The following is a 14,419-nucleotide window of genomic DNA, read 5'->3' on the forward strand; positions in this document are numbered from 1 at the left end:
GCCGTTTGGTAGGCGATTGAATCAAATGGTTCAAAAACCACAGTTGATGACAGGACCGATAAGATAGCCTTGGCTGCAATATACCAAGGCATTCCTGAAGATATTCTGCTTACTCTAGCAGAGAAAAAGAATGCAAAAGAAGCCTGAGAGGCCGTGAAAACGATGTGCCAAGGCGCTGATCGTGCTAAAAAGGCAAGAGTTCAAACACTCAAGGCGGATTTTGAATTAATAAACATGAAGGAGACAGACTCGTTGGATGAGTTCTATTTAAAGTTGAATGGGCTCGTTGCAAATATACGGGCCCTTGGAGAAAGTATTGACGAATCGTATGTGGTGAAGAAAATTTTACGTGCTATTCCTGGAATTTTTTTACAAATTGCCTCCACTATCGAGCAATTTGGAAACCTCGAAACTATGACAGTAGAAGAAACCATTGGTTCCTTAAAGGCTCACGAAGAAAGATTGCGAGGTCAAACTGAAAGTGGCACGAAGCAACTACTCCTTACTGAAGAAGAATGGATCAAGAAAGATAAGGAAGAGGGAAAACTATTATTGACCAGAGAAGAGTGGCATAGGCGAAGCAATAAAACAGTGGAAGGATCACAGGGTCAGAGATTTCGTGGAAAAGATAACACTAGGTGGGGTCGAGACAAAAGCAGAGTCAGATGCTTTAATTGTAATGCCTTTGGTCATTATGCTAGTGAGTGTAAAAAACCAAAGCGAGAGAAGGAGGTCAGGGAAGAGGCCTTTTTTGCTAATATCCCAGACGACGAACCAACTTTACTCTTGGCTAAGTGTGAAGGAAACAAAGACACTGTGATGCTGATCAATGAGGAGAAGGTTACACCAAAACTGAGCTCAAGAGACAATTCAAATACTATGGTATCAAATTTGTGGTACCTTGACAATGGTGCTAGCAATCATATGACCGGGCAACGCTCAAAATTCAGTATTCTAGACGAAAGTGTGAAAGAGAAAGTCAAGTTTGGAGATGGCTCGATGGTGGAAATAAAGGGGAAAGGTTTAATTGAGTTACAATGTAAAAATGGTGAAAGCAGGACTCTTGCTGATGTATATTATATTCCTTCATTATGCAGCAATATTATAAGTCTCGGTCAACTTTCGGAAGAAGGATATATAATAACGCTTAGTGGTGTTCTTCTTTGGGTTCGTGACAATAAAGGGGTGCTCATTATGAAGGTTAAACGCTCGACGAATAGATTGTACAAAGTGATCCTCCAAAACAGTGACCAAAAATGCTTACTAGCAAAAGGAGATGAAGACAACTGGTTGTGGCATTCACGTCTCGGTCACGTAAATTTCAATGCAATGATTATGATGTCAACATCAAACATGGTACATGGACTTCCAAAGATCTGTCAGCCAAAGGGTGTTTGCACTGGATGTTTAATGGCAAAATAGACAATAAAAGGTTTTCCTCAGCAAGCAAAATTTCTCTCTACGAGGCCATTAGAACTTATTCATGGTGATCTATGTGGCCCCATCAATCCTATCACCCCAGGAGGAAATAGGTACATATTTTTACTTGTTGATGACTATAGTCGGTTTATGTGGTTTTATCTGCTGAAGAATAAAAGTGATGCCTTTGAGGATTTCAAAAAATTTCGTGTATTGGTAGAAAAAAATTCAGAAAAAGGGATAACAACTTTTAGAACCGACAGAGGTGGTGAATTTTTATCAAAAAAAATTCTGCAATATTGTGAAGAGGCTGGCATTACACGTCAATTTACTGCGCCCTAATCACCACAACAAAACGGTGTGGTTGAGTGGAGGAACAAAACCATGTTAAAAATGGCTCGTAGTCTGTTAAAGGAAAGGAATTTGCCCATAAATTTCTGGGGAGAAGCTATACGTCATTCTATTTACTTGCTCAATAGGCTCCCCACTCGAGCAGTCACTGGTATAACACCTTATGAGGCGTGGTTAGGAAACAAACCGCACCTTGAAGACTTACGTGTCTTTGGATGCTTAGCACACATGAGAGTGCCAACTGAAAAATTGACAAAGCTGGATAACAGAAGCAAGCAAGTAGTTTATCTCGGGAAGGAATCGGGTACCAAAGCATATAGGCTATATGATCCAGACTCTAAATCAATATGCATCAGTCGAAATGTGGTGTTTGAAGAAGGAAAATCATGGAACTAGAGTCAAGATGGTACTGTACAAACTATACTCTCCAAAAGTTTTGTGTTGATCAATGCTAATGCAGGGGAGCCAGAAGAAAGTCTTGAGGAAGGAGAAAATTATGAAGATATATCTACTCCAGTTTTTACTCCACGAAGCACAAATACAGGGAACTCTGGTAACATGGAGTCTGGTAGTATGTCAGAGTCGAGCAACTCAGCTAGCACTACTGGTTCAATATCAAGCAACGAAGATGAAAGCCACCCAAGGCATTATGGATCTCTCAAAGAAATCTATGATATTACTGAACCCGTGGAAATGCTAGACGAAGAATTAATGATCATGGGAATTGACGAGCCTATAAATTATAGTCAAGCTGCAAAAGGGAGTGAATGGAGAAGAGCGATGAAACTCGAGATGGAAGCAGTTGATAAAAATAATACGTGGGAACTTACCTCATTGCCACCTGGTCGGAAAGCAATTGGCCTGAAATGGGTTTATAAAAATAAACGAGATGCAAACGGTGAAATTATCAAACATAAAGCCAGAATCATTGCAAAAGGGTATGTTCAGAAGCAAGGGGTAAATTTTGACGAAGTATTTGCTCCCGTTACTTGTATTGAAACCATACGGTTATTACTTGCATTAGCTGCGAAAAATTGTTGGGAGGTACATCATCTTGATGTTAAGACTGCCTTCTTGAATGGTGAGATCCAAGAGGAAGTGTATGTCACCCAACCAGAAGGCTTTGTTAAACGTGGGAAAGAACATCTTGTGTATAAACTCTTGAAGGCTTTATACGGTCGTAAAAAAGCACCACGGGCGTGGTACTCGAAGCTGAATGAATGTCTCGTGAATATTGGATTCGTCAGGTGTCCTTATGATCAAGCTGTGTACACCAAGAAGATGGGAAATGATGTTCTAATAGTTGGAGTGTACGTAGATGGCCTGCTAATAACTGGTACGAGCACGCACATCATTAAAGAATTTAAGGAGCAAATGGCCAACAAGTTTGATATGAGTGATCTGGGCAAGTTATCATACTATTTAGGCATCGAGGTTGAACAAGGAAAGGGATGCATTCAGCTAAAACAATCTGGATATGCGAAAAAAATTCTTGAGAAGGCGGGTATGAGTGACTGTAATTCTACGAAGTATCCTATGGATCCCAAGGAGGTGTTGCACAAAGATGAAATGGGTATATCAGTTGATGCTACAGAGTTCAAGAGCATCATTGGAGGATTACGATATCATGTACACACAAGATCAGACCTGGCTTACTCGGTTGGTATTGTTAGCAGGTTTATGGAACGACCCACGTTGTTACATCAGAATGCAGCAAAACGCATTCTCAGATATGTGAAGGGGACAATAAATCTTGGTTTGATTTACACAAGGGATAGTCAAAATAACATATTAACAGGATACTCGGATAGTGATTTGGCTGGGCACGTTGATGATCGAAAAAGCACTGGAGGTATGCCTTTTTATTTAAACGAAAGTCTGGTAACTTGGGTTTCTCAAAAACAGAGGTACGTTGCTCTCTCTTCCTGTGAGGCGGAATTCATGGCCGCTACTGCAGCAGCCTGTCAAGCTATATGGCTGTGAAATCTGCTTACTCAGTTAACTGGTAAAGATGTGGGACCTGTGACAATCTATATCGACAACAAGTCAGCTATTGACTTGGCAAAGAACCCAGTGTTTCATGGTAGGAGTAAACACATTGACATTCTTTATCACTTCATACGAGAATGTGTTGCGAAGGGTGAGATTAAAGTTAAGCATGTAAGCACAAATGAGTAACGAGCAGATTCTCTTACAAAAGCTCTTACCACTGTTAAATTTGAGAAGATGAGAAAACTGTTGGGTGTGAAGACTGCAGTTCAATCAAATTTCGATTAAGGGGAGATTTGTTGGATTATCTAAATTTGGTTATTGTCTATTCTTGATAAATTGGTGCGAAAATAAACCTCTGGAAATCTGGTGATCAACTGTTCACAGCGTGGAGTGATTTTAGTAATTTAGTGTGGCATTATCCTATGAGTTTTGTGATTGATATTCACTTGTTTTTCTATTCCTAGTTTAGATGTCTACGCGGTTCTGTTTTCCTATATATGTAATCAGTTTCTTCATGAATAAAATCAAAACTTGGACATTGAATATTTTCTCTCCTGTCTCTCCTGTTTCTACTGCATAACATACATATTGTTTTTAATATAAACTGCTAAGTTTAACAAGGTCAATCCGATTATCTTAACTTCAATGTAAATACACACAGAACCCCCTTTTAGTTTTTGTTCTGCATCTCCAGACGAATGAAGGTAGATTAAATATTAGATTAAATATGGTTCTTCTCCTCTTGCAATGCGAATACAGATCGAAATCACCAAGGACCAGGTAACAAGATTGCGACAAAAGTTCTTGTTTCATATACAACTGCTGATTGTACATTACCAAAATCGATACTCGATATTCCTCCTCCGGCATCGTACAGAGCAAACAGAAACAAGAAATGTACAAGAAAGCTAAACATAAAGACTTCAGATACAGCTCTAACACAACTAGAGTTATTTGTGTCCTTTAAAACCAAAAACAAACACAGTTCCATTGCACCACATTAAACAAAACAACTACTAGACACATTGTTATATTACAAGAGCTACTTATACTCTGATGAGTCTTTCACAGTCTCAGTAGATTGAGTCTGCCCCTTCCCAACCAGGAGATCTTTAGTTGTCTGACCAATTTCTACTATAGTTTCGCCAATGGCACTGAACACTCCAACGCCTCCTTTCTGTGCCTCTGTAGTTCGCCCGCTTCCCTGCTGTTCTTGCCGTCCATATTCCCCTAGTTCTCCGAGGAATTCTCCGGCCTTCTCAAATGGCCTTTTGACTGTTTCTTTTGCAGCATCAACCGTCTGTCGCCCTGCTCCTGCAATATCATCATGCTTTTGTTCAGTGGTACTCCACACTTCTCCCTGTACACAGCAATCATTGTTTACATACCTGCATCATAGACACAACTAATGCAGCCTGCATCATACACATACAAAAATTACATAAATTTATACCTTTGCTTCAGCTGATTTCTTTGCCTGCATCTCTCTCTCAGCCTCGGCCCTCTTCCTAGCAGCATATTCTTTTGCACTTTCTTCAGTAGCCACAACGGCATCCTTGGCAGCAGCCAACTTCTGAGCAGCATAATCTTTAGCACTCATTCCTACATTTCCTACCTTATCCTTTGCAGCCACAGCTGTCCCCCCAACATACCCTGCAGCACCTGCAGTGACATTCGCAACGGTCTTAGTTGCGCCCACAGCTTTCTCTGCAGTATACTCAGCCGCTCCCCACCCTGCCACAACAGCCTTATCCTTCACAGTCGTAGCAGCACTGGCTACATATCCAGCCGTTCCCTTTCCACTCTCCACCACCACATCCTTGGCCCCAACAGCCTTCTCAGCCACATAATCCTTCGCCTTTGCCACATATCCAACCGTTCCCTTTCCAGATTCCGCCACCACATCCTTTGCTCCAACAGCCTTTTCCGCCACCACATCCTTTGCTCCAACAGCCTTTTCCGCCACATAATCCTTAGTCTGTCCCGTGTAATCCGCAGCAGTCTTACCTGCACTAGCAAGAGTATCTCTAGTACTCTCATACAAGGGCTGCCCTTTCTCAATCGCCGTGTCCTTTAAAACTCCACCCTTCTCCGCAGCATACTGAGAAGTCCTCTGAGCACCTTGCATCAAACTCTCCTTCGCTCGGGCCGCCTTCTCAGCAGCAATTTGAGAAGCATCCTGAGCATACCGAGAAGTCTTTTGAGCGCCTTGCATCACATCCTCTTTCGCTTGGGCCGCCTTCTCAGCAGCAATCCGAGAAGTATCCTGAGAAGTCCTTTGACCCCCTTGCATCACTCTCTCTTTCGCTCGGGCCGCCTTCTCAGCAGCAGCCTTAGCCCCTTGCATCAAGGTATCTTTAGTTTGAGCACCTTTCTCTGCAGCATACTGAGATGTCTTCTCAGCACCTTGATTAAAAGTAGTCTTACCTTCTGCACCTCCTCCTTTGGCCTTGTTGTATCTCTCAGCCGCAGCAGTCAAAGCATCATTGGACTTCTGTTGCGCCGCTTGTCGATACTGAGTAACATCTGCAACTCCCCCTCGTCCACCTTCCATTTCTGAACTTCTCTTAGTCTCTTTGCTCACATCCATTCCTTCCTCGCCATGCATCTCAAACTTGCCAACATTTTCTTTAACCGGAGAAACACTTAGAGATTCAAAGTGACTAGTAATCTTAGGAACTTTTTCTTTCTCGACACCTTGCTCACTCTTCTGCTCTCTGATCACTTGATGCGAAGCCATTACTGTTTTCAACGCAAATTCCGTAAATATCAAATAGAGTATATGTTAATGTAAACTTTGTTTTTGTGATTGATTTTGTGATGGATCAAAACAAGCTCTGTAATATGATGAAAAGGATGAGATAGAGACGAGGCTTTTAAGAAGACAAGTAATGGCGGTTGTGCGGCAGAAGTTTAGTTTGATGCTACGTGTTGCACTTTGGAGGGGGATGACGTAGTGACTCAGCAGGTAGGTTGCATGAGTTTCGACTACGTGTCTATGTGTCAGAATATAATTACATGGAACGTGTCGCAATTTTAGCAAATCCATTTTCAGTAAGCTTTTGTCTCGATAACCCAACCGGATAGGACCACGGGCCTCGGTTTAGAATTTTATTTGACCGGGCCTGTCCTACATGAGATACTTCTATGTAAGAATATCTCCAATAAACGGTTATCAATCTAATTGTCAGTTTTATCAAATCATCATATATATTAATATTTTATTTTCACTTAATTTTATATTAACTAAGTAATATTTTATTCTAATAATTAGCAAACTTTAATTGTTGTCTATGTGATCCCTTAAATTAAATTGTAAATGACTCATAAACTAAAAAAGACATTATTAATATAAACTTTTTGCATTTTTATATGTATTTTAACCATTTTAGAAAGTTGTCAAGTTTTGACAATCTTGGTAGGCAACCTCCTGACAACCATACAATTCCAATAGGTTATCAACCAAGGGTGTCATGACACATAGGATTTGACAACCCCTTTGTAATCTTTATTGGAGATGCTCTAAAATACGCATTTAACTTTTCACCTACTATTACTTTTCATTTAAAATAAAGACAGTGGTCAGATTTGGCCTGATAATTCAGATAATAGGATCAGATTTACTTTCGAATTATAAAATAATTTTAGACTATATAGATGGGATCGGAATTTGATTCAGTTCGGGTTTAATTCGGATTAAAATAAAATAAAAATTGAATTAAAATCGGTTCAAATTGGCTCGAATTAAATTTGGTTCGGATATTTTTGGATCCTGACCCATTCATCTTTCTATTTTTAAGATTTTAATATATATAGAGTAAATATAGTGTTTTTTATAAAACATAATGTACTTTTTTAAACGATTATAATTAAATAATAATGTCACCAGGATTTTTTTTCAATTATTAATTTTGATTTAAATAATAGGGATTTTCCTAAAAGTTGATGTATTTGGACAATAAGTTATGACCGGTTAAATTATAATAAATAAACTTAACCTAATTCCGTAGAACTATTATTTTTTCAACTCAGATTTATATCGGATCGCATACTGCGGGACATATTCGGTTCAGATAATATATTATTCATTTTGGATGTATTCCAAGTTATAATCGGATCTAATATTTCGGATAATTTTTGGTTAAATTTTCGGTTCGAGTAATTTTTCGTGTAAATTAATTTTTGCATCAATATTGGATTATATGATTTGGGTCGCGGATCAGATTTCGGTTTCATCAATTTCAGTTCAATTTTTTGAATTATGGCCCGTTTTGTCAGGTCTTGTGATAAGTGCATGATTGTTATTAGCAAATCTTGCGATATATTGGAGCATGTTGATATGATATATTAGCATGCCTGTTTTGTAATATTGATATCTCACTGTTGATTCAACTGTTATAAACTGCATATTAACTATGCTAGAGATAGACATTATTTGTGTATACCCTTAGTATAGGGGACCCAAGGTTTAACATTTTTCTAAACCGGGAGGTGAGGTCCCCGAGTATATTATATATATATAGTTTTCAAAATGATTAATCGAACACTATTTATTCGATAGTTTTAAATTATAAATGAATATTAGTTTAAATATTCATTCGAGGACATATGACTCCATTTATTTTATTAAATAATATTCATTATTTTCTTAAAGAATAATGTTTCGTTATTCGCCAAGTATTCGAGAAATGATTGATATCGTCAATCATTCTTACCTTAAATATTTTCATAAAGTTATTTTCAAAACTTTTACTTCATTTGCTTTGAAAAAAGCTATTCGTTATTGGAATATTAATTATAACATAATATTTATATATTCTTTGATTATCTTGGAATTGATTTATTCTATCAAATCATCCTTATTCCAAACACTTTCAAAAATATTTTCGAGTCTTCAAAATGATTTTAAAGGCTAGAGCAGATACCCAAACTTGTTTTTAAATTTAAGATCTTCCTTTCGAAGGAGATTTAAATACTCGCTTAAAAATCTGAGGGATTCGGCTCTATGGTGTATTTTATATTCGCATCAAGGTTGCTGTTTTGATAAAAGAATTTGATTACTTGCCCAACGTTCGGGAAGTAAGTCCATCTAATTGAGTCGGCATAAGCGATAGGCCGGGGTACGGTCTATCGATGTAATAACTCGAATTTTTGAGATCTTGTAAAAATATTTAATGAATAGTAACCCTGACGAACGGGGAAAATGTTTTAGCCCACACTATGTAGTGCATGAGAAAATGAGTTTCAGAGTTGATATTATGATTATACGTACCAAATGAGTGTATTTAAACTCTATTAGTTTTCGAAGAAACGAACTTTGAAAAATGACCATATTTACGAATCATCGAGGATTACGGGAATCACAATATAATTACCAATTTAAAACCCTACGAATTTATATTCAAGAATAATAATTCAAAGCATAAGGAATAAATACGAAAGGATTTACGTCGCGAACCATTTACGAGAAAGTATTACGAAAACATTTAAGTGACCGAGCGAACGCGTAAACGATTAAATAAACGTAGCGCACTAACTAACCATGGTAGAAAAGTAACTATGGTTACTTTATCAAATAGTGAGCTAAGGTGTAGGATGATCAACCAAGGCTATCAAATAGTAAGCTAAAGAGCTAAACCAAGTGGCTTAGCTTGTAATCTACTAATGCTAGCTAGTTTTGTCTCCAAGATTGGAAAGCAAGATCAAACCCTAGGATAGATACTAAGGAATAACAATAAAATAAAAGATATCACAAGCCTCATTTCCAAGAAGCAACCAAGGAAGCATCACAAAAACTCTCTCTTTCTCTCCCAACCATCCCATTCGGCTTTTTCATCTTCAACAAAGAAATCAAATTCAAACCTTCAAGCTCTAGCCATGGATAAATCCTCCCATTAATTCTCAAGCTTCCTACCAACCAAACTAAGGTAAGATAAATCTTTGAGCTCTTTTTATCAAGGTTTGATGGGTGAAATAAAATCAAGAAAGATGATAATGAATAGTAACTCTTCTTTGGTTTCTTGATTTTAATGGTTGTTTTAGGTTCCAAAAACTATACTAAGCACTCCCAAGACTTCACCATCATCAAGAACACATCTCAAGCTCTCAAGAAAGGTATAAATCTTTGACCCAACCTTATTTAAGATTTAAGTTCAAGATCCTTTTAGTATATAGTTGTAAACCTAGTTTTGGTGGGAGTATTGTTGTAATCTTGATGTTTAGCTAAGTAGATTTAAGGTTGATTGTTGTTGCCTCAAAAATATGATGTTCTTGAGAGGATTTAGTGTGGTGATGATGATATGTTGATTGTTGGTGGTAGTATAGGATTTAAGGCATAAACGAAACTCTGATCGTAACCGTAATCTCGCTAAAACGAACAAAACAAAACTTTAAGTTTCTGCAGAAATTACCGAAAATTTAACTGTAGTTTCTTGAAAAATAACCCTTGATTATGATAGAAAATATTATAAGGATCGTTTAGGCGCTTGAATCGCTTGATTCCGATTTATGGATCAAAAGTTATGATCGTTTTACTAAAAGTGATTTACGCGACAAAAATTGTTACGAATTACGAACTTTGAAAATATAAATGATCGACTTAAAAATGTTCATAAATCATGAAATTCTTACATAGAGTATAAAATTGAGTTTCCTAACGGCCATAAAAATTTCAAGTGAAAATAATTATTTTTCAATTTTATAAAAACATCAGAGCCGAGACCGCGCGATTAGAAACCGTAAAATCCATAAGCGGATCCGACAACGAAAATGAAAATGGACTTAAGATACTTTGAAAAAGGAAGCGACCATAATGAGAATAAGGACTTAAAGAAATAATAAGGGAAAAATAAGTTGAGAGGGTGCATAATAAGTAGCGCATGAGTGCGAGTCACCGTAAATTAGAACGGGACCTAACGAAACAAATTGTGTTTATGATTATAGATTTCCGAGCGGAACCTAGAGCATCCTCCACCTCAAGATACCCAGGCAAGTTTACGAACCCAACTTCATTTACTGTTGTGTTGTGAAAGGATTGTTTTATTATCATTGTATAAATACCATGCTTGCCATGATACGTAGTAATTGAATTTTCGCATAATGTAGCGATGTTGTACGATAAGTATATATCGTGAAATGTTTAATTCCGCTATAACCGTGACGTATTATTATAAGACCGAGAGTCGGTCGGGATTTCAAAAATAAAAACCCGGGAATCATTCCGGTGATATTAAGGGACGATTAAAAGTCCATATTAGTTACGTATTAAGGGACCCAACGTCCACTTACGAAACATTAAAACATCTCGAACTGTTATTAAAACGGTTTCCAAAGATCGTATTCCCTCAAATATATTTTATCGTTCGAGTAATAAATATCATATACCTACTCATTTATTATGGGAGAAGCATATCCCAATGATTATTTATTTCAAAACCGATTAAACATTAAAGGTTATTAAATTACGTAAACATAAATTAATTGAGGAATATTATTTTAAAAGTAAACTCCTTCGAGGTTTATTTATTTATCGATTATCATTTAATTAATTATTATTTATTTAAGGGTTTATTTATGATTTAAAAATCATAGAACCTGATTTAAAATACTTTCTGATTTTCGGAAAATTATTCGAATAATTTCAGATCGTCGAAAAATATCATCTCGACTTATTTTAAATATTTTGAATATAGTTTCAAAGAGAAATTCCCCCCTTACTTAATTATCTTTTGACAACGGTCAACTCACATCCTTAGTACTTCCTCCGAAAATTTCGGAAGTACGTATACATATATCTATATATATACCCTAATAAGATAAGCTGTTTCTATCAACAAACAAAACTCTTGGGGGAACTTCGATGTGGTTCGAGTTCTCGAGATATGATAGAATTCTTTTAAAGGACAAGGGAGGGGTAGACTTTGGTACTATGTGTGCTAGATGGACTACCAAAGGTACCGCAGACGAAGGTACTCTGTGTACTCAGGAACTTGTGAAGTATGTGTATACCCAAAATGGGACACGTAACCCGAATGCGGCCAGGGTGATAACCGGGATACGAAGGTGTCGTCCTTCTACTAGTAGAAAAAGTTACTATTATCGTATTACGACTGATCATCGTATGCGGTGGCTCCAACGAGTGTCCTATTCTACTAATTGTAATTGTGATGCAATACCGTAACCCAAGCCTATGTGCTGGGTTTACTATTAAGGTATTCGCAGGATAATAAAATCTCCTAAAGGATTGTTTTCATAAGAAGGTGTATATCACCAAGGAAAACTATTTTTGAATAAAGCATAATTATCATATATGATGTTTTACGTGAGTTTATCATACAGTCATTTTCATACTGTACATTATTATGCTGGGCATTATAGCTCACACTTGTTTTCTTAAATTGACACAACACAACAGTAAATCAAGATGCCTACCATGAGACTCACAGCCAGGAAACGGGTAGGAAATGGCCAACTGTTCCGTAGGTTGTTTGATGATGTACCACAGGTAGTCCGAATAAGCTGGATTGGCTTTCAATTATTTTTAGTTCGGTTTATTTATAAGTATGACTTATGTAAGGTAATAAATAAGAAACGTATATTTGGCCGACGGACTAGCCTTACTTAAAGGTTATTCCCCGATAAGACTTAATTACTTTTGGGTTGTAATAATTATCACTTTGTGGTTTGATTTACTCTAGTAATGAATGGTTCGTTTCCAAGACAATAACCTGTAAGTGTGTGTGTGTGTGATAAGTGTGGGGTCGTAAAGTGTGAGTATTTATATATTGAGATGTAAGGTATGTGGTTTATAGTGATTTAGATGGTGTGGCCTCCTAGATTCCTGACCCTGAATTTTGGGGTGCCACAATCGAGGTGTAAAAGGCTGGGTGACAGTCCATCAATGCGTGAGTGGCCGGGTAACGGTCTAGCGCAAGGTCCTAATGCGGTCAGGCTGATGACCGGCGAGGAATTTATCCATCTACTAGTAGAAAAGATTACTTAATGGGTATAATTTCCTGATCAGCAAGATATCGGGTTTATGCCAAAGTTTTCTTCTTTCCAAATTCATTGGGTATTATAACTTTGTTTATACTGTTCATAACAGAGGTTTTCAAGGAAAGTATGAGATATATATATATATAGGTGTGTATATATAAGTATCGGGACTTAATAAAGTATCTTGTAACTTCATTTCTTTTGAATGATATTTTAAAGATTGATTATATTCAAGTCTTATCTTGTAGTCTCATCTATGTGGTAAACTTTTGAAACTGATTATACCTTGAACGGTGGTAGTTCAAGTAGTATTTGGAAAATATATAAGTATATATTGGAGTATCTTGTAACTTCATCTTTTCAACTTATATCTAGTAAATGATTATCTTATGCATGACAAAGATTTTCAGAAAAACCCTGAGACAAGGTTAAATATATGAGATCACCTTGCAACAATATTTTTATACAGTTATAAACTGGAAATCTGTGTGTATTATGCATGGAAGAGGACTTCCAAAATTTTTAAAAGTATATATACATATATACTGAATATTTTGCGACTTAGTCGCGTTAAGATATCAAACTTGGTTCATTTCTGCTTGACCAAGACTTTCATGAGTACTATGAAGATGCCCATATATTGTTAATTATTATACATGTTATTTCGGTGGGCTTGTTGCTCACCCTTGCTTTATTCTTTCATCACACAATAACAGCTAGACAAGATGAACAGGACCAAGCTCCCAATTCGCGAGCGGATAGGAAATATTCCGCAGTTTCCTGTAGGCGTTGATGCCGTTGTAGCTGAGGTAGGAACTACCAATAGGCTAGGTTTTCAACTGTTGATGTGCCAGATTTATGTATATTTATGAACTGTAATAATGACAAAGAAAATGTAAATTTATTCAGAAACCCTTTTAAGGTTTAATGGTTCATAATTGTGGAATAAAATGACTTGTGTTATTTTTGGTATTCATCTCTGAGACTATAACTTGTGGTGTGTGTGTGTATATTGTGGGGTCACAGTACGCAGTAGTTGGTTGTTTATTAAGATTGAGTGTTATTAAGGGAAATGGAACTCGTGACAACCCGGATCCCCGACCTCGGATTTTGGGGTATCACAGAAATGGTATCCGAGCCAAGCGTTATAAACCTCAGAGATGATGCGTCGTTAAAATGATAAGTTCACTAAGATAATAAAAACTCTTGCCAAGTTCATAGTCAGACTACGTAACATAGTACTGACAGTTAAAACCCTTGCGGGAACTCTTATAGATATCATGATAGTTACATAGTTCATTATCATATAGGGTAGCGGGGCACCGAACCCTGAGGTTGAGGAGCAACAACGCGATGATATTTTATTACTTATTGGAGATCAAATTATGGATCTGATAGAGTGTCCTAATGAGGGACCAGATAATGCTCATGTTGATGATGTAGCCGTTGAGGAGGTTGTCCCAGAAGAGATTGTTGCTGAGGAGGATCCTGACAAGACTAAAAAATTTGACCATTGAGGAATTAATGACCGTATTCAGGGCGACTACCAGAGATAGGAATTGTCGGTTACTACCGTAGGTTCGTTCAAGTTTACAAAGAAAGCATACCCTTTAACACGGCTTACTCGTAAGACTGAGAAGTTCGAATAGAAAGAAAAATGCGA

At 37.2% G+C, this 14,419-nt stretch overlaps 1 protein-coding gene across 2 annotated transcripts; it reads right to left on the bottom strand.

Annotated features, from left to right (window-relative positions):
* Window positions 1-4,551: 4,551 nt before the first annotated feature.
* On the bottom strand, window positions 4,552-6,619 carry LOC141721053 (uncharacterized). 2 transcript variants are annotated; one of them, XM_074523788.1, is made up of 2 exons: window positions 5,216-6,617; window positions 4,552-5,122 (listed from the first exon to the last, which is right to left on the bottom strand). In XM_074523788.1, exons 1-2 carry the CDS (start codon window positions 6,500-6,502, stop codon window positions 4,805-4,807), a joined length of 1,605 nt encoding a protein of 534 aa, XP_074379889.1. In that variant the 5' UTR covers window positions 6,503-6,617; the 3' UTR covers window positions 4,552-4,804. The 2 variants fall into 2 exon arrangements, with proteins under 2 accessions (XP_074379889.1, XP_074379891.1); XM_074523790.1 differs by having other exon boundaries at window positions 4,842-5,076; window positions 5,216-6,619.
* Window positions 6,620-14,419: the final 7,800 nt, after the last annotated feature.

Source organism: Apium graveolens, chromosome 4 (genome assembly GCF_009905375.1).
Source record: "Apium graveolens cultivar Ventura chromosome 4, ASM990537v1, whole genome shotgun sequence".
Classification (NCBI taxonomy): domain Eukaryota; kingdom Viridiplantae; phylum Streptophyta; class Magnoliopsida; order Apiales; family Apiaceae; genus Apium; species Apium graveolens.